Source organism: Patagioenas fasciata, chromosome 25, assembly GCF_037038585.1.
Source record: "Patagioenas fasciata isolate bPatFas1 chromosome 25, bPatFas1.hap1, whole genome shotgun sequence".
In the NCBI taxonomy this organism is placed as follows: domain Eukaryota; kingdom Metazoa; phylum Chordata; class Aves; order Columbiformes; family Columbidae; genus Patagioenas; species Patagioenas fasciata.
The window spans coordinates 5,212,518-5,235,657 of NC_092544.1; the positions used below are offsets into that span (position 1 = coordinate 5,212,518).

Below are 23,140 nucleotides of genomic sequence, written 5' to 3' on the forward strand. Positions count from 1 at the left end.
CTTTGGCTGTGGGACAGACCCAGGGTCACTCCCTGCGTCACCGTGGTACCGACTGACCTTCTGACATGGTTCCACTCTCAGAATCAACCTGCTTATTGCCTTAAAGCGTCTCGCGCTCAGCGTGGCGTGCAGGACACCAACGTTTAGACCCAGAGATGATCCCTTTAGCGTATCACAAACTCACTTTCTCCTCTGGGCTCCTGCTGCAAAACCTCCCAAATACTTTCCTGCCCTCCAAGCTGCAGAACACCAGGCCTTAAATAAGAGTTAGAAACCCAGTCTGCTCTTTCCAGAATCCATTTGAACTCTTATTTTCAAAATTCCCATTGGACAACATTCAGCCAAAGGCCCTTTGAGGCCTCTTCATCTCAGATCCTCTCTGATAGAAATTACTGCTTTACAAGCCAGCTCTGCTCTACCAAAGCAATGTGCATCCACAGCTGGAATTGGCAATCAACTAATTAGGTCAGATCTTGGGTTGAATGGTTGGACAAAGAGGAAGCGTGGAAGGCGACGCTGAGTGGTTGAAATGTGGGTGGAAATGGCTAGAAAGACCCAGAAAATGAGTTTGATTTGTAATTTGGGTAACGGAATTGGGTTGAGGAGGGAGAGGAGCGATGTCCTCTGGGATGAGGGGAGGGGAACAGTCACAGCCGTGCTGCTGAGGTCACTTTTTTCTGATGTAACCATTCGCAGTGCTGGAAATGAGTCTGCAAAGGGCTCGAGATGGCTCCTGTCGGCGTGAAACGGGAGCTGAATGTCAGCAAACTGCCGCTGTTGTGGGGAGGAATTCGGTCTCTGCCCGTTCTACTCCTCATAGCTCGTTCAGGCCTCGCTGCTGCAGGAGACGAGGCCGATGGGGAGGGAAGGTGGGTCTGGTTTGGGATTTCATAGCTGAGAAATCATCGCGACCTGCACTTGGCTCTGAGCTCTTCCACCCTGTGCCCCTTGTCCCTGAGAAACCGGTGGCTTTCCCTTTAAACAGCAAAGTTGCCCTGTGGCTCGGCTGTGTCAGTTGGAGAGGGAGAGAGAAAGAAATGCAGCTCTGGAGTGACAGGGACGCAGCAAAGACCTGCAGGTTAAAGCTGAGGGGTGAGATGGCTTAAGGGCATCGCTTTTGGGGTGGGTGGCCAAGCCTGCGTATGTTCTTGCGCTCGCGAGTAGCACCAGCGTCGCTACAGATGAGCGTGACGTTTCTGGTTCACGCTGAGCGATTAGAGGCTGTCAGCTTGCGGCAGGCACAGACCAACGGGAAAGGAACAACACGAACGCAAAACAACCCACCCCAGCATCACCTCCAGGGCGGGGGGAAGGACGCCTTGGTGTCCTCCATCAGCCTGTGCCTCGGTGACATTTTAAATCGGCTCCTGTGCACGGTGTCGCCTGCTGCTGCCTCGGTTGTCAATGTCAGAAGGGGGAGGGGATCTTTTCCTTGAGTGGTTTGGTTCTGGCAGCCCCTGTAATGTTGGAGCTGTCACAACAGGGAAGGTTCCCAAGGAAGCCGCTTGCTGAACAAGAGCTGGCTGGGTGCCGGCTTCTTTCAGGCTCAGAGATGAGCCGGGGTAGAAAGGGGAGGGAACCGACAATCCCTCCCAGGCCGAGCTCCAGCCAGAGCCATGGTGGTGCTGCGGACACCCCCAAACGGGCTCCGCTCCTCTGGGAAAGGCTCCGCGGCCCTGGGGTGCGAGTGATGCTCTGGCACCTGCGGCGAGTAGGAAAAGATCCTGAGGACAAACATCCTGGGGCTGACGGGAGAGAGGAGCCATCGGTGGCAAAGCGCTGGCAGAAACGGGGGTGAAACCTTTTGTTTCTCCTCAAATGAGAGATTGCAAAAACAATGATGGCAGAATTCCTGCTCTGAGCATCGATCCAGTATTGTCGGCAGGCAAGATAGCTGCAATAAAAAGCCCGGCCTTTAATTTTATGCATGGAGAACTTCTTACCTGCTCTCCCCTCCCTGTTTCTCCCCCCTCCCTGCAGTTTCTTTTCCAACTGCAGCTATTTTTCCCTGCTGACTTCAGGTGTTTTGTATTCCGCTTAGATCAATAGCAGTAGAACAGCAGCAGCTTTCCAGTTGTCACTAGGAAGACCCTGCTGTCAGCTGCAGCTCACCCGTCTGCTGCCAGTGCGGTACTGGGGCTGGAGAGCCCTTCTGCTTGCCTGACAAACACAAAAGAAAGCTGTGCGGTACAGGAGTGCTGGATTGATTATGGGTATTTTAAATCCAGCCTGGGGAAAAGGGTGTTCTTCCCGTGCTGCCACAGCGGGGTTTGCCTTCCCGCATTTGGTTTAAGAGGGACTAAACTGGGATGACCAGAGCGGCCCCTGCCCGCGCGGGAGGGCGCGAGGTGGCACCATGGGGGACACGTCCTGCTGAGGCTGCTGGCGTTGTCCTCGCTGCGGGACGTGCCGGGGAGCTGGTCCCTCGGTAGCCTCCGAGCCACGAGCAGGAAGAGCAGATCCATCGCCTAATCCGACAGACACACCAGGACCACGTTAGCTGATGTGAACACTGGTCCCTTTCTCATAGACGTGAACCATCTCTGATATTTCTGTTAGCCCGGAGCAAATCAATGCAAGTATTAACTCATCGAACAAAAAGTGTTCACTGCAACACACACAACCTTTGTGTGCATCTTCCAGCCCAAGTGCCAAAATAGGAAGCGGCTCTTAGAAACCAAAGCACTGGGCACGGCTTTGCTCTCAGGAGTCTCTGCGTTCCTCAGCTTTCTTTCAGAACCGAGCTATTTTGGGAATTCCCTCACCATCAGATTCCGAGGAGCGTGATCTCAGGCTCTCGCTGGACTCTGGCGCAGCGACAGGCGACGCTGAGACGATGCCCGCGCTGCAGCTTGGTGTGAGCAGCCCAGCGCAGGCTCTGCTCCCATCCAGGTGCCTCTGGAGCCGCCTTCCCGCTTGGAGGGGCCAGCCCAAAACATGGTCTAGACTAGGAAATAAGGCACGATGGTAGATGATCTCTCGAGGGCTCGGAAATGTAGTCTGCAGTGCGTTACTAAGCTAGTTTTGTTGAAGCCTGAGTACTCATATGACAAGTTAGCACATACTGAGGGTGGGTAGGGCCACCTCTAACCTAGACTGTTAGCCAGTGCTTCCCACTGCCGCGCCAGCAACTCCAAATTTATTCTCTCTGCGGCAGGCAGAAGTTACCGGTCTCCTGGGTTTTCCAGCTGGAAGCTTCACTCGGCTAAAATATAGTGAGCGTTGATAAATGTGGAAGGTTGGACTCGATTACTGAGCAAAGGCGGGTAACGGAAAGCAGAACGCATCAAGTAGAGATAGGAAAACTCTTTGATGGAGAGACATTTCAGTAGAAATTCAGTGGGGTTGTCAGTTGGAAGCACCAGGTTTGTGATGGCCGTTGAGAACGCGGCTCTGGCAATTAACAGGGTTTGCTAATAACAAAAGCCAGAGTGCTTGCTGGGCGTGCTGGAGCCACGAGGGAGGAGGACGAGTCCAAGATGCGTTTTATTAGCAAAACTGCTTGGCGTTGTGCTGTGTGACACCGCAAACTGCGCCGGGGAGCTCTGGTGACCACGAAACAGCTCAAGGTCTCTGTGTGGGGAGGAAAGGAGCAGCTCCCAAGGACAGCGGGGACGGAGGCGAAGTGGAGAGCGGGGCTCAAGGGGTGTCCCAGATCGACCCAGGCCCCGTCCCCCCGGTTCGTCCCGCTGTGTTCTGCTGAGTGTGCTGTGGCGGGGTGGAAATCTGGAATAAACGTGTTTCTTCTTCAGCTCTCTCGTGTAGTTTGAATTAAACTTCCTAATAAAGCAATTGTTATTTTTCTAAGCCGCTTCTCCCTTTGTAAATGCTGTTCCACACCTTGGTGTGCTGCTAATTCCTGCTCGGGTGCTTTCCTAAGAGGGTTTTTGACCTGGCAGCTCCTAGAACGGCTCCTCCAGCTTCTGATCTTCGGAAAAGCAACCCGAGAAGCTTGCGGCTGAGCTTCGTGTGGCGGATCTGCACAAGGTGGGTGTGCGGGGTGAAGGTACCTGCCCGGAGCTCCGCCGGAGCCTCCGCTGTGAACCAAACCCCGGCCCTTCTGCGCCACCGAGGCCGCGGGGGGCTGGGGGATGCGGGAGGCTCGGAGAGCAGCGAGCACAGGCTCCGTGGGGCCGCTGCGGGTGAGACCCGGGGCCCTTCCAGCCCGACCCCCCGCCCCAAACCGGGGGGACCCTGAGGAGGGGGCGCTGGGCCCGGCCGTGCTGCCCCCCCAACCCCGCGCCGGGGCCGGCCTGCGCTCCCACTTCCTGGTTACCAGCCGTGCCCGGAAGCTGGGCGCGGTCTCCAGGAAGTGACGCGAGCGCGTCGAGCGGAGGGGGCGGCCCCCGGTGATGGCGGAAGCGGAGGCCAAGATGAAGCAGTTCAATGGCGGCGGGGCCGGGCTGGACGCCGAGCGCGGCCGCTTCCCGTACTGCGTGGTGTGGACACCCATCCCCGTCCTGACGTGAGTGCGGGCCCGGCGGCGGGCGGCCTGCGCCTCGCTGCGGGGACAAGGCCCGGCCCGGGGGCCCTCACCTCTCCAGAGGCCTGTGCTGGGGGCCCGGCTGCTCCGGGGCTCTGGGGAAGGGCTCCCCTCTCCTTCCCTCCCTCTCCTTCTTCCTCTCCTTCCCTCCCTCTTCCTCTCCTTTTCCTCTCCCTCCTCTCTTTTTCCTCTCCTTCTTCTCTTCTCTTCTCTTCTCTTCTCTTCTCTTCTCTTCTCTTCTCTTCTCTTCTCTTCTCTTCTCTTCTCTCTCTCCCTCTCTCCCTCTCCTCTCCCTCTTCTCTTTCCCCTTCCCCTTCCCTTCCCTTCCCTTCCCTTCCCTTCCCTTCCCTTCCCTTCCCTTCCCTTCCCTTCCCTTCCCTTCCCTTCCCTTCCCCCTTCCCCTTCCCTTCGCCTTCCCTTCCCCCTTCCCTTCCCCCTTCCCCTTCCCTTCCCCCTTCCCTTCCCTTCCCCCTTCCCTTCCCCCTTCCCTTCCCCCTTCCCTTCCCCCTTCCCTTCCCCCTTCCCTTCCCCTTCCCTTCCCCTTCCCTTCCCCTTCCCTTCCCCTTCCCTTCGCCTTCCCTTCGCCTTCCCTTCGCCTTCCCTTCCCCCTTCCCTTCCCCCTTCCCTTCCCCCTTCCCTTCCCCCTTCCCCTTCCCCTTCCCTTCCCCCTTCCCCTTCCCTTCCCCCTTCCCCTTCCCTTCCCCCTTCCCCTTCCCTTCCCCCTTCCCCTTCCCTTCCCCCTTCCCCTTCCCTTCCCCCTTCCCTTCCCTTCCCCCTTCCCTTCCCCCTTCCCTTCCCCTTCCCTTCCCCTTCCCTTCCCCTTCCCTTTCCCCTTCCCTTTCCCCTTCCCTTTCCCCTTCCCTTTCCCCTTCCCTTTCCCCTTCCCTTTCCCCTTCCCTTTCCCCTTCCCTTTCCCCTTCCCTTCCCCCTTCCCTTCCCCCTTCCCCTTCCCCCTTCCCCTTCCCCTTCCCTTCCCCCTTCCCCTTCCCTTCCCCCTTCCCTTCCCCCTTCCCTTCCCCCTTCCCTTCCCCCTTCCCTTCCCCCTTCCCTTCCCCCTTCCCCCTTCCCCCTTCCCCCTTCCCCCTTCCCCCTTCCCCCTTCCCCCTTCCCCTTCCCTTTCTTCTCCCTTTCTCCTTCCCCTTCCCTTCCCCTTCTCTCTCTTCCCCTCTCCTCTCCCCGCAGCCAGGGTGTGTGTGAGGAAGCTTTGCGGTGGCCGGGCTCGTCTGTACTTGAGGATCCAGCGGGCCGTGGGAAGCCTGGCAGGTTTGGGGAGCAAAGGTTTGGCTGCGGGGATCCTGGAGCACCCTGTGCTTTGAGGAGAGCCTCTGTGCTTCGCTTTTAATGAGTTCAAAAGTTGATTTGGCTTCCCAGCCAAGCGTAAGCAGGCTCCAGGGGGAACATCTGAGTTTTTCTCTAGTCGTGGGAAAACGAAAAGCTGTAAAACGTGGGTTGGGGGGTAGTGTGGGAGCACAAAGGCTTGGTTCTATGCCTTCCTCTTCCCCTCCGGCTCCAGTCAGGTGATGATGTTTACTGAGCCAGGGAAGTCAGGTAGAAGACGTGGCGCGGTCGGTGCAGGGCTGGAACGGCTCCGGGACTGCTCAGCAAGAACCTGCAACTTCCCTGTTGCTGTCTCACATACAGCTACAAACCAGCTTGGATTTTTACCTCTTTTCTCTTTTGATTGCTTAAATTTTTCACCTTAGGCTTTTCCTGGAGGGTTTTCCAAACCTTTTAACCTTCTTACTTTGCGCTGGGAGCGCTGAGAGCCGTCCTGCTGCAGGGTCACCGGGCACCTGTGTGTCTGCGGGTTCGTTCCCCGATGAACAGGGACGCCTTCCTGTTGGTTTCGTGTCACAGCAGAAATTTCAGTGGTGTTGTTTGGCAAAATCTCTCCTTAGATTGCATAATTGCTCCATTTTCTCCCTCCAACATTTCCTGTCATCCTTGGATTTGGAGGCTTGAAAGCTTCTCAGTGCTGAGAGGAGAATTAAAAGGGGAAGAAGTGCTTAGAACTTTGAAGGTGGCAGCGCCGTGACAGCGTTAATTCAGCTGTAGCTCCCGGCTGATAAAACCTCACACAGGTAACCAAGCTGGCTGCTTTGCATCGCCCCAGCTCGGAACGCACACGGGGTAAGCGATGCAAATGCAGATCAAACCGTGCAGGGCCCTTTCTCTACGTCGTAGGGTTACATTGACAGGCGCTTTATGCTGTTTATAACCTCAGCGGCATTTAACAGCGTGTACGGCTGATTTTTCTTTGTACCATCCAACCACTGCAGTTTCTTTTTGGTAGATTTAGGGTCTCTCTGATTGAGCAGTGACTTGTGAGCCTGTCCTTGCGTCGCGTTGCTGTGACCTCTCCTGAAATATCAGTCACTGCACTCAGTCCCTCAGGGAGAGAGGAGTGAGAGATCGGAGCGAGGTCAGCAAACCTGAGGGCGCTGGAGGACGAGACCTTGAGCTTGTCCTGAAGTGTTTGCTTCTAAGGTGGTTGGGATACACATCTGTTGCTCCCCAGGGTGGTAAATACCCAGAGGGGAGGAGAAGCTCTTTGAAGAAATGGGAACATTTGGGGAGAAAATGTTCTCCTGGAGCCAGAAGCCCTGTTCTCTGTCTGGGATGCTTAAATCTAGTTTGCCATGAAAAACTGCAGTGTGGACTATGGCACCTTGAATCTTAGGGTCAGTTTTGGGTCACTCATGCCAAGAAAGGCCTTGAGGTGCTGGAGTGAGTTGGGAGAAGGGAACGGAGCTGGTGAGGGGCTGGAGCACAGGTGTGATGGAGCGGCTGAGGGACCTGGGGGTTCAGCTGGAGAACAGGAGCTGAGGGGAGACCTTCTGATCTCTGAACTGCCTGAAAGGAGCTTGGAGCCAGGGGGGTCGGGCTCTGCTCCCCAGGAACAAGCGCCAGGAGCAGAGGAAACGGCCTCAAGTTGCGCCAGGGGAGGTTGAGGTTGGATTTAGGAACAATTTCTTCCCCAAAGGGCTGTGGGGCATTGGAACAGGCTGCCCAGGGCAGTGCTGGAGTCACCATCCCTGGAGGGCTGGACAGACGGACATGAGGTTCTCAGGACATGGGGCAGGGACAGGGGTGGGTTATGGTTGGACTCGATGATCCTGAGGGGCTTTCCCAACCACAGTGATTCTGTATCTCAGCCTGACGGTTGGTTTGTTGCCTCCATAGATGGCTTTTCCCCATCATTGGCCACATGGGCATCTGCACGTCGACTGGAGTCATTCGGGACTTCGCGGGGCCGTATTTTGTCTCAGTAAGTAGATGATGGAGCTGGGTGTCCTGCTCACCTTCCTTGGTGACTTTTGAGCTGTCCTCTGGCTTTCGTAGCTCAAATTTCTGCAAAGTAACAGCTTCACGTTTTTCTGAAGCTGAGGGATCTTTGTGGTTGGTGACCAGTGGGGATGGTTGGGGGGATGTGATAGAAAATCTTGTAGTCTGGGCTTTGAACTTGGAATTTCGGACCTAAATTCTCTTAATTTTGAGGAACAGAAACTGCTTTCCTGACACTGTCGTGCTGCTCTGCAGCAGTTACGTGCCCATCTTCTAAACTGCTTTATAGTCTGGTGGATTTTGAAAGTAGAGGAGTTTTAGGTTGGGTTAATTAATACTTTTAATAGATTGGGATATTGATGACTTTGAATTAACAGATTATTTACAGTGTGGGGCAAAATGGGGCAAAAGGTACATATACCACGTAGCTGGGTGATATCACCACACATAGAGCATATCAATCTACTCGTGCCTGGGACAGGAATACAAAACCAATTGGAATCTAAATCCAGGTGCACCAGGATTGCACCGTGACGGTTTCATCGGCGCGCGATCGCGGGCTGCGAGCGCTCCCAGCGAGGGGCAGATCGCGGGTACCGCGCGGGTTATCCTCTTGAGACGTGTTTCCTTTCTCGTAGGAAGACAACATGGCATTTGGGAAGCCAGTGAAGTAAGTGCTCTTGTTAGTTTTTATTAAACTAACCAAGTGACCTGCAGATGTCCTTTAATTCGCAGGGACAGACGTACTGGATTATTGCTTTTCCTGTTGTTTAGATGCCCTAATTCAAGTGGATGGCTGCGGTGTCTCTGCTTTTCGAGAAAACCCATTAAGTTGAATCTTTTTAGAAGCACAACAGCAGTGTAGTGGTGTTAATAACCAGAGCTGTGTGGAGCCTTTATTTAAAAAAGAAAAGAAAAGGTTAAAACATTTCAAAATAACATTAACAACAAGTGCTCTGAGTAAATACTGCTGGTGCTGCACTAATGAACTGTCATCACTCGCACCCGTTAATGAATTTCCAGGGGGAGGAGGAGAGGTGCCTGGGTTTTGTGGCTCCGTCAGACCAGATTCGTGTTTTGAATGGCCTGAAAGTTCCACGTCACGGGATACAAAAGGGATTCAGGATTTTGAGGGTGCTGAGCAGTAGTTTCTGCAGCCACTTGTTTTGAAGAACTCAGCTCCCTGCGCTCCGGAGGGAGCGGATCTCTCCAAATCCTTTAAGCAGGTTCCTGCTGGGAGCAGCACAGAGCTCCCAAGCTGCAGCAATAACACCAAGGGATCTGTTCTCATCCTCCCAGGTACTGGAAACTGGATCCCGGCAAAGTTTACTCCACCGGTCCCAACGCGTGGGACACGGCCGTGCACGACGCCTCGGAGGAGTACAAGCACCGAATGGTACGGCCGCGGTGCCGATGTCCTGTAATCCCCCCGGTGTTCGGGTGTTTGCTGCGGGAACCTGCAGTTTCACATCGTGTGGAACCACACGGCCTCAAGTGCAGGATCTCTAACCCTGTGCCCCTTTTTCTGTTCCAGCACAACCTCTGCTGTGATAATTGCCATTCCCACGTGGCTTTGGCTTTAAATTTGATGAGGTACGATAACAGCACCTCCTGGAACATGGTGAAGCTCTGCTTCTTCTCGCTGCTGTACGGGAAGTACGTCAGGTGAGCTGCGGAGCGGGCTCCATCCAGCAGGCGAAGGGGCTCTGGTTCTTTGCTTCTTCCTCGCCCTCCAAAGCTTCAGATCATCCTGTGGGGAAAGGAGAAAGATCTCACTCCCCACAGCGTGTGGGTGGAAGTTGCTGGTAGGTGGGACTGTCACCGCCTGCTTCCTTTTAGGAAGGTAATCGAGAGCTTTCTGGGTTGCACCGGATGCTGCTGCTGAAATACCGTACCTGACAGCACATTTAGGGTGCCTGGAATTTGGGAAACGCAAACTAAAGCAAATCTCGCTCTGTCTTGTCTTTTGGCGGGGTTATGCCAGAGCATAAGATCACAGGAGGGCTTGTTCCCAAGGTTTACTGGTTTATCTTCCCTCTCTTGAATCTCGTTTACATAAAAACCAGTCAGATTTCCAACTCGAGTGGAGAGGGAAACCCCAAGCTCCCCTTACTAGAAAGAGCAGTTCATCTCCATTTCAGTCCTTGTGCCTGGAGATTCTGCCAGGACTGCTCTGCATAAAGCTTTTGAATTTCTCCACTTCTGTTGGGTCTTTCCTGTTCTGGAAGAGTTTCTGTACCAGCTTTTAGGCAAATATAGTTCCTGCTGGCTTGGTTAAAGACACCAGCAGTCTGAATAATGAGGCCTGTGGTAATGGGGTTTCAATTTGTGGTCTCCTCTCACCCCTCCTGTCTGTGCAGACATGAAACGTGTTAGTCTTCACCCTCACTTTAAGCTGGAAGGGGAATCCAGCCTTATTGTTCATGATACACTTATTTATGGCCCTGATTTAGTCTCGGTTATTAGCGCTAACTGAATCTCCAGGTTGTGATGTGTGGCAGTGCCAGCAGTGGATGAGGAAGTCAGAAGGGCGTCTGTCTCCCTCTGATTTCTTGGGTTATTCTCACATCCTTCTCTCCCTCTCGTCTTCACTGGTTTCTAACGTTTAAACCCTCTCACTTTTTTCCATCTTGCAGCATAGGGGGATTTGTGAAGACCTGGCTGCCCTTTGTCCTCTTCTTGGGGGTGATCGTGACCATTGTTCTGACGCTTCACTTGCGGTGATGGCAGCTTGACCCCCCGAGGTCCGCGGGCACACGAAGGACGAAACTGTGACCGATGCAGCGAGATGGAGGCACGGGGCTCTGCGAGGCGTTTTCCAGGGAAGGTGGCAACTCCGCTCCACTGTAACAGCTCATCTTTGTTTCCTGGAACTGGCTTCTTTTCCTTCTGTTTTGTTCTGTTGGTGGTGTCTCCCGGAGTCGGGTCCTGACGCCTCCCGCTCGCTCCCTTTCTGCGGTTCGGTAGGTAAAAGCGCAGTCAGGAAAAGAGACCTGGGCACCTTTGCTTTCAGTGCCAAGTAAAAAGCCAAAAGGCAAAGCTTGCCTGCTGGTCCACCTTGTAAGGTTCTCTCTGATCACTTGGTTTCTTCCTCTTGGAATCATTTTGGTTGGAAAAGACCCTCAAGACCATCAAGTCCAACCCTGGCGCTGCCCATGTCCTGAGAACCTCATGTCCGTCTGTCCAGCCCTCCAGGGATGGTGACTCCAGCACTGCCCTGGGCAGCCTGTTCCAATGCCCCACAGCCCTTTGGGGAAGAAATTGTTCCTAAATCCAACCTCACCCTCCCCTGGCGTAACTTGAGGCCGTTTCCTCTTGTCTTGGCAGACTTCACCAGCTGCCTCCTCAAACTTCCTGGGTCTCCAAGAAGCGGTTGTCATTTCCCTGTAACACATTTCAAAGCGGGGGGTTCTTCCTGAGGGTGTAAGTGCCGCGGCACACACCGACCGCCTCCCCGGTAGCGACAGGAAGGTGTTGGTGGCAAGATGGACGCTGCGAGGACGAGCGGAGGAGCGCTCTGCAGCAGGACAAACCCATCTGGCCCTGCTGGTGAGCCCAGAAAGGCAGGAAAGTCGATGGAGCAGCTTGGGCCAGGCTCGTGTCAGCACACACACTTCCAGGAGCCTGTTGCAGGGTTGGGAGTCTACTGCTGAGTCCCTTTGAGCTTGTGCCAGAGAAAATGCAGCTTCCCTGCTTCTCCTTGTGCTCTGAATGTCTAAAATTGGCGTTGCACTTCTCACGAGCCGCTTGCTCTCCTTTGATCCCTCGTGCTTTGTGTGTCGCAGCGTAGCTGGGCCTGCAGAGGCGGCAGCAGCGGCAGGGCCGTGTTTCTGGGACAGAAGGACTTAGCATCGGGTTTTGAAAGTGTGAGAGCAGCACCTGAGACCCGGGCTTAGTGGGACCATCGGAGATTAAAAGAAAAGGTGAAGAGACTGGAAAGCATCCAAATTCTGTTTGGGCACAAGCTGGGGCACTGGCTTTCCTGCAGGATGGTGAACAGGAAGGTCTGATTACATCCCGAGCATCCTTTGAAGAGTGCACCCGGGGTAAAAGTGCTTTGCAGGACTGGCTTTGGTGGGGAAAATGTTGGTCTGGCCGCACGGGGGGGCTGACGGCCCCTTTCGAGCTCTGGATCAGGCAGGATGGGTAGCAGGGGAGAGATTGTTCCGGAGCGCTGGGCAGGAAGGGGATTGGGACGTGGCCCAGGGCGAGGGGTCCAGGGCTGTGTTTGCTGAGGCTCTGACCGGCAGATGCTGGGGCTCTGAGCCAAGTGGCTGTTGAAAGAAAAGCGTGGCCCAAGGGTTGTGTGCGGTGGAGCCGGTCCCCTCTGCTGCAGAGGAGGGAGAGCAGCTTTCCGCTCCCTGCTGGGGTTGCCCTCGAGGACTCAGCCAGGACGCTTCTCTCCGCTGTCCCCATGGCCGCCGTCACCCTGCTGGCCCTCAGGCCCGTCCCCATGTGCCTCCTCATCTTCGTCCTCCTCCCCAGCTCCTCGAGCCGTGTGGGAGGGTTGGGGACTCTGCTCGGGCCTCTCAATTTCTGCCTTTCCTCCTTTTCCTTGGTCACTTTTAAACAAGCCTGTAAACCTGTCGTGTCTCCCTCGCATCCAGTCGTCTCCGTCACCTGGCGCTGGCCTTTCCGTGCTGGGGGAGCTGTGCAGACCCTCTGCCCTTCCCCTCTACCCGGACCCGAAGCAGCCGTCGGTGCCTGGTCCGTACAGCCTGGAGAGCGGGCTGAGCCTGCGGCTGATGGGAAAGCAGAGATCTCGATCAAAGAGAACCTTACAATGAAAGGACGGCGTCTTACCAAGCTACCCCGTGTCTCTGCGTTCTCCAACCGCCATCTCCAAGGCAGGTGGACAGGAGAGATTAGTCCTTTGCCTCTTTCTTTTTAATTTAAGTATGATTTCTCAGAGTGATGAGCTTGGAGTCCCTGGCCCCAGGGCTGAAGCCAACCCGTCTTACGCAGTAGCAATAACTTAGAGACTCTTAGGTCTGTCTCACACGTTGATTCAGTGTTTTATCGATAAGCTATACAAGCCTTGCCAAAGCTGAGACTCGGAGTTGTGGAGAGAGGCCGGGAGCGGGGCTGCCGGCCACGGTTCCTGCTCCTGGGACTTCAGAGGACACGTCGAGTGCCATTCCCCACCGTGAAAACCCTTGGCGTTGGCTCCTGGCGCTTTTCAGCAGATCGGGGTTTCGGACGGAGGGGCCTTGCGGTCGGTTGGAGCGTTTGGTGCTGGGGGAGGACGGCGACGCTTCGCCCAAGCCCTGGCTGAGCCACCCACCCGCTTCCCTTGTGCAGATGGAGGAAAGAAAGGACGGGAAGGAGGGAGGTGAGGAATGTCCTTCATCAGCTTCTTCACCTCGCCACCAGCTTCTTCCCAGTGCCCCCTTTGAGCCCCGTTAAAGGTTCACTTCACCCTCCAGATCCCAGTTTTTCGCTCCCCTCCTTTCCCTCCGTCCCCTCGTCCTTTCTTTGTTCTCTTGATCTCTGCGGGGCGCTGGATTTACTTTGTAAATATTTCAACTTTGCTTCTATGCTTTCCTAATCCTGACGGTAGGGGAAATAAACTCATTTCTGTGATGTCTCCAGGCGCCACATCTCTTCAGTTGAGACTCTTTCCTCCTCCCAGCCGGGAGCGGGTTGGTTTTACCCCCTGCCCGCAGGAGCTGGACCCCAAAGCTCCCAGGAGCTGGACCCCGAAGCTCCCACGCCTTTTACTTCACAAATGCACCCTTTGCCCAGGGCACAATTCCCAGCCCTGCTGGTGGGAAGGGGGGGTTTGGGGGCAGGAGGAACCCAATTGCACAGTGGGGGAATTGTTCCCAGGTCTCGAAGCCCAGACCTGCTCAGGGTCTTTGTTCTGTGTGGGAGGAGAAGGGGCTCTGCCTGCTCCCAAAGCCCTGGGTGGTGGGAGCGAGTGGTTTTATAGCAGAAAAGCCCCTTTTGCGGGTTGATCTCCCTTTCCGTAGCCCTGAGTCTCCATCTCTGTTCTCGCAGATGCTGGGGGCACTGGCTTTGCGGCTCCTTTCCCCGTTTCCCATTCCTCAGGCTGTGGGGAGGGGACTCGTGTGCTGGGGCTGCAGAGCGGGGTGGGCAGACCTGGCCTCGTTTCCCCCCTCCCAGCAGGACACGCAGCCTGAGCCGGGGGACGCGGGGCCTGGGGACGCTGGGCCTGGGGACACCGCACCGGCCGCTGACACAGCAGCCGATGTTCGGTCACGTCTGATACCCAGAGGTGGGGGGAGGCAGATCAGCCTTAAAATGAGGTTGTGTGGGAGGCTGGGGGATTTGGCGGCGCAGCCATCTTACAAAACACCACCTGGATCCTCTCCTGCTCAGCCCCCCAGCCAAACCGCCCTGCGGCTGCGGGAGCTCAGCCCCGGCTGTGGCTGCAGGGATGCGAAACAGCAGCGGGGGGATGGCAGGAGCCCCCCCAGGGTTTATCCGTGCCCATCTGTCGCTGGAGGGTGCAAACCCCACCAGGAACACGCTCTGCGCCTCATCAGTGGTTCCATCCAGCCCTGACTGTCCCGCTGGGTCTCTCCTCGCCTCCCGAGGGGGTCAGGGTGTTTTTAACCTTTTTCTGCTGTCTCAGGAGCTGCAGGGAGCGGGGCTGGGGGCGGGAGCGGAGCCGCACACGTTGGGTCGGGGTGTTTTGGGATTACACGGGAGCAACCAGTCCGATGTGCTGGTGCAGGGCTGGTCCCGGCGCTGCCAACCGCCCAGCGCGGCAATGAGGCAGAACCTGTTCTGCACACCCAGCGGTGCTGCCAGCACCCGGGGACAGGACGGGTTTGGTCCCCAGCGGTGCTGCCAGCACCCGGGGACAGGACGGGTTTGGTCCCCAGCGGTGCTGCCAACACCCGGGGACAGGACGGGTTTGGTCCCCAGCGGTGCTGCCAGCACCCGGGGACAGGACGGGTTTGGTCCCCAGCGGTGCTGCCAGCACCCGGCGACAGGACGGGTTTGGTCCCCAGCGGTGCTGCCAACACCCAGGGACAGGATGGGTTTGGTCCCCTTGGTCCCCAGCGGTGCTACCAGCACCCAGGGACAGGATGGGTCTAGTCCCCAGTGGTGCTGCCAGCACCCAGGGACAGGATGGGTTTGGTCCCCAGTGGTGCTGCCAGCACCCGGGGACAGGACGGGTTTGGTCCCCAGCGGTGCTGCCAGCACCCAGGGACAGGATGGGTTTGGTCCCCAGCGGTGCTGCCACCACCCGGGGACAGGACGGGTTTGGTCCCTCGGTGTGGCCGCCCAGCTCACTCCGCTGTCTCTGCAGGGAAACTGTCCCCAGGGCTGGCCCAGCCAGTGTCACCTGGTGCTGGTGGCCGGGGTGCTTGTGGGTGTCACCGGGGTGACGCAGCCTCCGGCCGCGGGGTTTGGCTCTGGCTGTGCTGCCGCCTGTGTCCCCGAGGAGTGTCAGGTACCGTCTGTCTGTCTGTCCACATGTTCATCCGCCTCCGGAGATCCAGGAGCAGGGGACAGACCCTGCCATGTCCTTCCCATCCCAACCTCGACCGATTTCTCTTTATGTTGCTGGTACGAAGGGTCACGGGCTGGGATGTGTAAAAAGGGCTCAGGTGACAGCTCTGGGTGACCCGGGGCTGAGCCACCAGCCCACGAACACCCCAGTGGGGACACCACGGTCCCTGAGCCATCACCCCCCGCACCCCTGCGGAGACCTGGCCGCACTCGCTGCACTTCCAGAGCATCCAGAGCAGGAACCTCGTCTATCTGGGGCCTCTCCCCATCGGAGCGGAGCAGTGAGGGGAGGAAGAGGAGGGACAGACAGACAGACAGGGCCGTTGCTAAAGTCTCATTTCCTTAGAAACCACGCTAAAAATAATCCCCTTTTCTTGTGGTCCTGTGCTGAGCCTGAGCTGCCATGCTGCTGCACCCCAGCGCGATTCCTCCCCCCGCGGCGTAAAAGCCACTGGGTGATGGTAGAGCCTGAGGGTCCTGTCACCCCCCCATGGCCACCCAGACCCCCGGGAGCTCTCCCAGTCCCTCGAAGGCCTCATACTGCCCCGTGTGCGCCCCAGAACCTGCTGGGTGAGGATGGAGGGGGGTCCCACCCCAGACCCCCCACCCACACCCACCCCTTGGCTTCCAGCCTCCACGACCCTTGGGGGGACCCCCTACCCCGGGGGGCTTCCCCCGCACACCACCCCTTCCCAGGCTGCCAGACGCCTCCCAGTTCAGCCCAGTTCAGCCCAGTTCAGCCCAGTTCAGTCCCGTCCGGCGGGTGCCGCTGGCTCCAGTCCCTGCTTTCGCACCGACGGGGCGAGGAGGCGCCTGCTCGCTGCGGTTGACTCAGCTCTGGGCCTCCAGCACCTTGCGAGGGTGGGGACCGGGGGGGCCACCCACCGCCACGAGGGTCCCCGTGGGGCGCTGAGGGGGACACAAGCCACCGTGACCCCCACATGCAGGTCCTGGGCAGGTAAGGGCGGCCGTGGGGCTCACCCCACTGTTTGCCCCATGGCGGGGCTGCACCGGCACCCTGGGGTGGGTGGGGTGGGAGGACATGGGTGTTCTCACCCTGCCTGGGGGGCTGCAGAACCCCCAAACCCCGCTCTGCTCCCCACTGAGGACGGAGGGGATGGGGGCTCCGGGACCTGAATTTCTGCCATGTCTTTCATGGTCCCCACACTGTGCCAGGGCCTGGGGGGGGGGTCTGAGGCCACGGTGATGGGCTCAGGGTCACGGTGATGGGAGGAGGGTGAGGGGCTCTGGGGGGCCCAGCCCTCGGCTGTGGGGGGACAGCTGGGCCCCACCAGTCCCCAGGGGGCTGGAGGGGAGCCCGGGGGGGCTGAGCCTGGGTGCATTTTGGGGGGGCACGTTTGATGCTGCCCATGACCCCCCCCCTCCATCACAGCGGGTGCTTGCAAAGCAAAAAAGGGAACTGTGCACCCCCCGCCCCCCCCAAGTTGTGGCTTACGGGGGAAGTTGAACTGGTTAGACTGGTCTCCCGCGCAGGGTGGGAGGGCTGGGTGCCCAGCACCCCTCTGCAACCGGGGAGCAGCGCCTGGGCCAGACCTGGGTGAGTGCTTTGGGTGCCGGTCTGTTCCGGGGTGGGGGGGACACCCCCGTGCGCCACCGGTAAACAGGATACGAGTGGGGAGGCAGCGGCAGCATCGTCCCAACCCCGGTGACAACGGTTCGTGTCCCCTGAGCGCCCCAGCGCTGGTGCAGGGGGCTGGGTGCTGGGTCCTGGTGGGTGTTGCAGGGTTCCCCTACCCAAAGTGGGTGCTGAGGGGTCCAGGCGGTGAGAGGGGGCTCTGGTGTGTGATGTGGGGGATCCCCAGTGCTGGGTTTTGGGGGCGTTGTTGTGGAGGTGACACCACTCGGCCCAGATCCTGCACTGGGGTCCCCAGCGTTAGGGGTGTCTGAGACCCCTGGGGGCTGGGACGGGGACAGCGTCACCTCCAGGGGCTGAGGACAGGGCCACTGGTATCTGAGCCCCACGGTGGCAGTGGGAACCCCACAGCCGTGCCGGGGTGCGGCCGTGCTGGTGCTCGGGGCTGGGGGGGGCAGAACGGATCCTGCCCCACGGCTGCTGCAATTTCCTGCCCCCAGCACCCCGTGCCGGGCAGCGCTGTCCCAACGCGGGGCCGGGAAGGCAGCGATGAGGCAAGAGCCCCCGGGAGCTGTGATGAGCTGAGCGCGGTCTCAGCCCACGGCGGGGGCAGCCGAGCTCCGCTTTGTCACCCGTCTGGGTGCTGTGGCAGCTGGTGACACCCGTGGGAATGCGGCAGGGGCAGAGCCGGCCCTGAGCAAACACCCTGGGCAAACACGGGCTGCGGGCACAGCCGGGCAGGGCTGGCCCTGGCACGGCGCCGGTGCCGGAGGAGTGGCCGGGATCACCGCGCTCCTTCCCTGGGCATCATCCCACCCCTCGGTTTGTCCCCGTTGGGGGTCGCAGGGGTGTTTTGGGGTGCAATGTGGGGGATGCATGCTGAGCTCCCATCTCTTCGCAGCAGATCAGGATGACCCCCATGGCACAGCGGCACCACCGTCCCTCCGCAGATGTTGGCGTCGCTGGTGCATGCCCGGCACGCTGAGCCCCCCCACCCGCAGCCCCCCGCTTCTCAGCACGCAGCTCGGCCAGCCCCCTGGGGCACCCCCGACGTGTCCCCCCCGCCAGCCATGGCGCTGGAGCTGGGGGCCGAGGCGCTGCTGGACCTGAGCTTCCTGACGGAGGCCGAGCGGCTCGCCATCGCCGAGGTGCTGCGCCGCGACTGGCAGCTCCGCCGGCGCGAGGAGGGGCGCATCAGGTGAGGTGGGGGGGCCCTGGTCAGTGTCACCCTTGGGGACAGTGCGAACAGCCCCCCAAGAGCAGCCGGCTTGGGGTCAGTCGCCCTTGGGGATGAGCAGCCAGTTTGGGGGTCCCCTTTTCCCTGGGGATGGCGGCATCCACTGAGCCTGGACAGGGTGAAGCCACATGTAGGGTGACACCAGCACTGAGGGTCTGAAACTCCCTGGTGTCCCCAGGGCCACTCACGGTGGCCCATGCTTGGGGAGGGTGATGGGGATAGTGGCACGGGGGTTGATGGCAGCACCAGGCTGGGGGACACCCAACGCCACCCTCCTGCCACCAGCAAGCTCCGCAAGTCGGTGTCGGACCCGGCGCGGCTGCGGATCCTGACCGGGGACTGGTTCTGTGATGCCCGTGCCCAGCGTCACCGCCACCACCTGGGCTCCGACCTCGTCCGTGCGTCCATGCGCCGCAGGAGGCGGCCCCAGGGTAGGCAGGGATGGGGACGTGGGGGGACACTGGGGGCTGGGGCTCAGCCCACTGAGCACCCCCATGTCCCCAGGAGCTGAGGACTTGGAGTGTGGCCCCATCCTGGGTGAGCTGGAGGCCATCAGAGAGCCGCTGGTGGAGGAGAAGGAGGATGAGGATGCTGCGGCAGAGCCGGAGGAGAGGTGAAGGTTGCGGGGGACAACTCTCAGGCCATGGGTGCCCCATGGCTGGTGACATCTCTCGTTGGTGCCCCACTGGGGGTGCCGTGTCCCCAGGGTGCGCAGGGGGATCTGGAGGTGGGAACTGGGAGCAGAACCTGTGGTGAAGGGGATGGTGCAGCCGGAGCGGTGCTGTCCTGCTGTCTGTCCGCCATCCTGGGGTCTGTCTGTCCATCATCCCAGTGTCTGTCTGTCCACCACCCAGCTGGACCCCAGCTCTATAAATAACTGTGGAGATGCTGGTGGGGAAGAAAGTCCTCATTAGTGTGATGATGACTTGTCAAGAGAAACTAATTATCTATCGTCTGTCTCACAGCCCCCGCACGGAGGACGTGCAGGAAGACGCAGAACCCCAGGTCAGTGCCCGACACCCAACGCCCCGGTGATGGGCTTGGTCAGTGGGGCAGCTCCCCACAGCAGTGACACCCCAGGAGGGTGCTGCCACCAGGGATGTCCCATGGGGTGTCCCCCACCCTTTCCCCAAGGGGCTGGACTGAGGGGAGCAGGCTGGGCAGAGGAGGGTGCTCCTGTCCACCCTTTCTCCTGTGTGACACCCCACAGCCCAGCCCCACGGCTCCAGCTCTGGAGGAGACCCCAGGGTCACAGCCCCTGGAACCGGGTGACATCCCAGTGAGGGAGCAGGACGGTCCAGCCCAGCCAGGTAACTGAGATGTGGGGGGTTGGAGTCCCCAGGGCAGCCCCCCCAGCCCTCACTTGCCCACTTGCTCCTCCTGCTACAAAAATGGGGCTCCCCCCATCCACCCCTGCTGTGTGGGGACCCCCACCCACACCGTGCCCTTGCAGGTGACACAGGTGGTGGGAACCCCTTTGGCACATCCAGCACGGAGGATGATGAGGAGGAACCCGACTCTGCACGCAGCAGCCCCGAGGCTGGACAGGTGGGCTGGGGGGGCTGTGTGGGGCTGAGGGGGCTCTATGGGGCTGGGGAGGGCTGTGTGGGACTGGGGGGTTCTATGGGGCTGGGGAGGGCTGTGTGGGGCTGAGGGGGCTCTATGGGGCTGGGGAGGGCTGTGTGGGACTGGGGGAGCTCTATGGGGCTGGGGAGGGCTGTGTGGGACTGGGGGGTTCTATGGGGCTGGGGAGGGCTGTGTGGGACTGGGGGGGCTCTATGGGGCTGGGGGGGCTGTGTGGGACTGGGGGAGCTCTATGGGGCTGGGGAGGGCTGTGTGGGACTGGGGGGGCTCTATGGGGCTGAGGGGGATGTGTGGGACTGGGGGGGCTCTATGGGGCTGGGGAGGGCTGTGTGGGACTGGGGGGGCTCTATGGGGCTGAGGGGGATGTGTGGGACTGGGGGGGCTCTATGGGGCTGGGGAATCTGTGTGGAGTTGCAGGGACTGTGTGGGACTGGGGGGGCTCTATGGGGCTGGGGAGGGCTGTGTGGGGCTTCGAGGGGCTCTATGGGGCTGGGGGGGTCTGTGTGGAGTTGGAGGGGCTGTGTGGGACTGGGAGGCTCTATGGGGCTGGGGGGGCTGTGTGGAGTTGGAGGGGCTGTGTGGGACTGGGGGAGCTCTATGGGGCTGGGGGGGCTGTGTGGAGTTGGAGGGGCTGTGTGGGACTGGGGGAGCTCTATGGGGCTGGGGGGTGCTGTGTGGGGTGTGCAAGGCCAGCACAGCATGGGCTGTGCCCAAGCACCAGACACTTGTTGGGGTCTGGGTGCGCTCAGCACCCCGCACTGGGGATGGGGGCCTGGGGGGCTGCTGACCCCTCTGCACTTTGCGTTTCCAGGAGCTGGAGACCCCCAAGAAATCTCCAGCATCCCCAGACCGCGTGTCCCCGCAGAACGGCCACAGGTCCCCGAGCAGCCTGCTGACCACCAGCTCCTCCGTGTCCAGCCTCAGCTCCTCCACGGTGCGGCACCGGCAGCTGCTTTGGGGGCTGGGGGTCACCTTTCCAGCCCCTACCTGACCCTGTCCCCCCATCAGCTGAGCGGCAGCCTGATGAGCCTGTACAGCGAGGGCGAGCTGGGCAGCGTGGCCGTGCGGGGCTGCGTCCAGTTCTCCCTGCGCTACGACCCGGCCAAGAAGGAGCTGCAGGTCCACGTGCTGCGGTGCCGCGAGCTGGCCGAGGCCAAGAAGCAGCGGTCGGACCCGTGAGTGTCCCGGTCCCCAGCGGTGGGTGACACCCAGGTGGTGCTCGTGGCGGTACCCACCGCGTGCACCTCTTTTCTTTGGCTCCAGGTACATCAAGACGTACCTGCTGCCCGATAAGTCCAACCGCAGCAAGCGCAAGACCACGGTGAGGAAGAGGAGCTTGGATCCCATCTTCAATGAGACCCTCAAGGTTTCTAAGCCCGCTTTGAGGTGGTTTTGGAGGGAATCTCCTGGTTTGAGGGGGGATGGATAGGTGGGGGTGGATAAACTCATCCTGTGTCCCTGCCACCAGTATAAACTGGAGAAGAGGGACCTGCAGGGCCGGACCCTGAACCTCTCGGTGTGGCACCACGACAGCCTGGGCAGGAACCTCTTCCTGGGGGAGGTGGAGATCGCGCTGGGCACCTGGGACTGGGCCAACACAAGCCCCGAGTGGTTCAACCTCCAGCCCCGGGTGAGTGCTATGGTCCCCCAGCCCACCCCCACCACCCACAGCCCCCCTGACCCCCCATCCTCTCCAGACGCCCATCGCCTCGGACGGCCTCGCCAGCCGGGGCAACCTCAACTTGGCATTGAAGTTCATCCCCGCCGGCTCGGAAGGTGAGAGGTGCCCGTGGGCACCCGGGGGGGTGGAATTTGGCACGCCGGGGTGTCCCTGACCCCTCTTTCCTGCAGGCGGGGGGCTGCCACCCACGGGCGAGCTGCACATCTGGGTGAAGGATGCTCAGAGCCTCATCCCGCTGCAGAGCGGCACCGTGGATGCCTTTGTGCAGTGGTAAGCGGGGGGTGACACCCCGAGGGGCACCCAGAGAGGCTTGCATGTCCTCACCCCGCTGTCACCCCGCTGTCACCCCAGCTACGTGCTGCCGGATGACAGCAAGGCCAGCCGGCAGAAGACGCGGGTGGTGAAGCGGAGCCTCAACCCCCTCTTCAACCACACCATGGTGTACGACGGCTTCCAGGCCAAGGACCTGGCCGAGGCCTGTGCCGAGTTCACCCTCTGGCACCACGAAGCCTTTGCCAAGCGCCAGCTGGGGGGAATCCGGCTCAGCCTGGGCACAGGTGAGGGGGGGAGCCCTGAGTGCCCCCCGTGGCTGGTTGGGGTTGGGAGGGGGGCAGGGGTGGCAGAGGGGGTGACCAGGGGGCTGGAACAGCTCTGCTGGGGACAGGCTGAGAGAGCTGGGGTGTTCAGCTGGAGGAGAGAAGCTCCGGGGAGACCTTAGTGCAGCCTTTCTGTGCTTAAAAGGGGACAATAAGAAAGGTGGGGACAGACTTTTGAGCAGGGCCTGTGGTGACAGGACAAGGGGTGATGGTTTAAACTAAAGGAGGGAGATTCAGGCTGGACATGAGGAAGGAATTGTTGCCCTGAGGGTGGTGAGAGCCTGGCCCAGGTTCCCAGAGAGGTGGTGGATGAACCATCCCTGGAGACATCCCAGGCCAGGCTGGACGGGGCTCTGAGCACCCTGAGCTGGTGAAGATGTCCCTGTCATGGCAGGGGGGGCACGGGGGGAGCTGGGGAGGTCCCTCCAACCCAAACCGTCTGTGGTTCTGCGGCAGCGGTGCATGGCGGGGGTGACGGTGATGGTCTCTCCACAGGGAGCAGCTACGGGCTGCCCGTGGGCTGGATGGACTCGACGCCGGAGGAGCGGGGGGTGTGGGGGCGGCTGCTCCAGCAGCCCGGGCGCTGGGTGGAAGCGCTGCTGCCCCTACGGACCAACCTGGTCCCCCGGGCATAGCCCTTGGACCCCCGCAAGGGAGCACCCGGTGCCAGCAGGACTGTGGGACCCACTGGGGACAGAGCTGAGCCCGGAGCGTCACTGTGCGGGGCTGGGGGCTGCGCCCCCCCGCCCCTTCAGCAGCAATGAAATGGAACTGGGGGGCACATCTGGCAGCTGTTTATTGCTCTGGGCACCGTACCCTGATTTCTCTCTCCAGCATGGGGCTGTCCCCTCCATCACATCCCACCAGCCCCCACGGTGGCAGCCCTGGGGCTCTGGTGGCTGCAGGCGGAGCTGTGACCTGCGGCTCTGAAATGCAGCATCCCCAGCTCTGGAAGTCTTGGCCTGGGTTGGGATGCAGGGGACAGGTGGGCACAGCACCCTGGCCACCGGAATGTGCTCCATGGATGGGGACACCACGGGGTGAGAGCTCCGGGACAGGAGGGGACAATGTCCTGTCACCCCGTGCTCCAGTGCATCACCCCTCCCCATACCAGTTCCCCTCCCCTGGTTGCTGGGAGGACTGGAATCACTTGAGACCAACCCCAAGCGGCGGGCAGGACACAGCCACGTCCTCA

At 59.9% G+C, this 23,140-nt stretch overlaps 2 protein-coding genes across 5 annotated transcripts; both read left to right on the plus strand.

The window, feature by feature from the left end:
* Nucleotides 1-4,313: 4,313 nt before the first annotated feature.
* TMEM222 (transmembrane protein 222) lies at nucleotides 4,314-13,355 on the plus strand. Of its 2 annotated transcripts, XR_011735820.1 has the most exons (7): nucleotides 4,314-4,465; nucleotides 7,667-7,751; nucleotides 8,407-8,438; nucleotides 9,068-9,164; nucleotides 9,303-9,433; nucleotides 10,405-11,691; nucleotides 12,376-13,355. XR_011735820.1 is itself a non-coding variant. In XM_065857332.2 (6 exons), the coding sequence occupies exons 1-6, from the start codon at nucleotides 4,353-4,355 to the stop codon at nucleotides 10,490-10,492; spliced, it is 546 nt and encodes a 181-aa protein (XP_065713404.1). In that variant the 5' UTR covers nucleotides 4,314-4,352; the 3' UTR covers nucleotides 10,493-13,355. The 2 variants fall into 2 exon arrangements, 1 of the variants encoding a protein (XP_065713404.1); XM_065857332.2 differs by having other exon boundaries at nucleotides 10,405-13,355.
* A 2,734-nt stretch (nucleotides 13,356-16,089) lies between these two features.
* SYTL1 (synaptotagmin like 1) lies at nucleotides 16,090-22,718 on the plus strand. Of its 3 annotated transcripts, none has more exons than XM_071798978.1 (15): nucleotides 16,090-16,211; nucleotides 17,749-18,045; nucleotides 18,370-18,515; nucleotides 18,589-18,697; nucleotides 19,050-19,089; nucleotides 19,295-19,394; nucleotides 19,538-19,632; nucleotides 20,480-20,602; nucleotides 20,677-20,843; nucleotides 20,932-21,034; nucleotides 21,137-21,298; nucleotides 21,366-21,444; nucleotides 21,520-21,619; nucleotides 21,701-21,906; nucleotides 22,441-22,718. In XM_071798978.1, the coding sequence occupies exons 2-15, from the start codon at nucleotides 17,798-17,800 to the stop codon at nucleotides 22,578-22,580; spliced, it is 1,818 nt and encodes a 605-aa protein (XP_071655079.1). In that variant the 5' UTR covers nucleotides 16,090-16,211; nucleotides 17,749-17,797; the 3' UTR covers nucleotides 22,581-22,718. The 3 variants fall into 3 exon arrangements, with proteins under 3 accessions (XP_071655079.1, XP_071655081.1, XP_071655080.1); XM_071798980.1 differs by having other exon boundaries at nucleotides 17,752-18,045; XM_071798979.1 differs by lacking the exon at nucleotides 16,090-16,211 and adding an exon at nucleotides 16,726-16,811.
* Nucleotides 22,719-23,140: the final 422 nt, after the last annotated feature.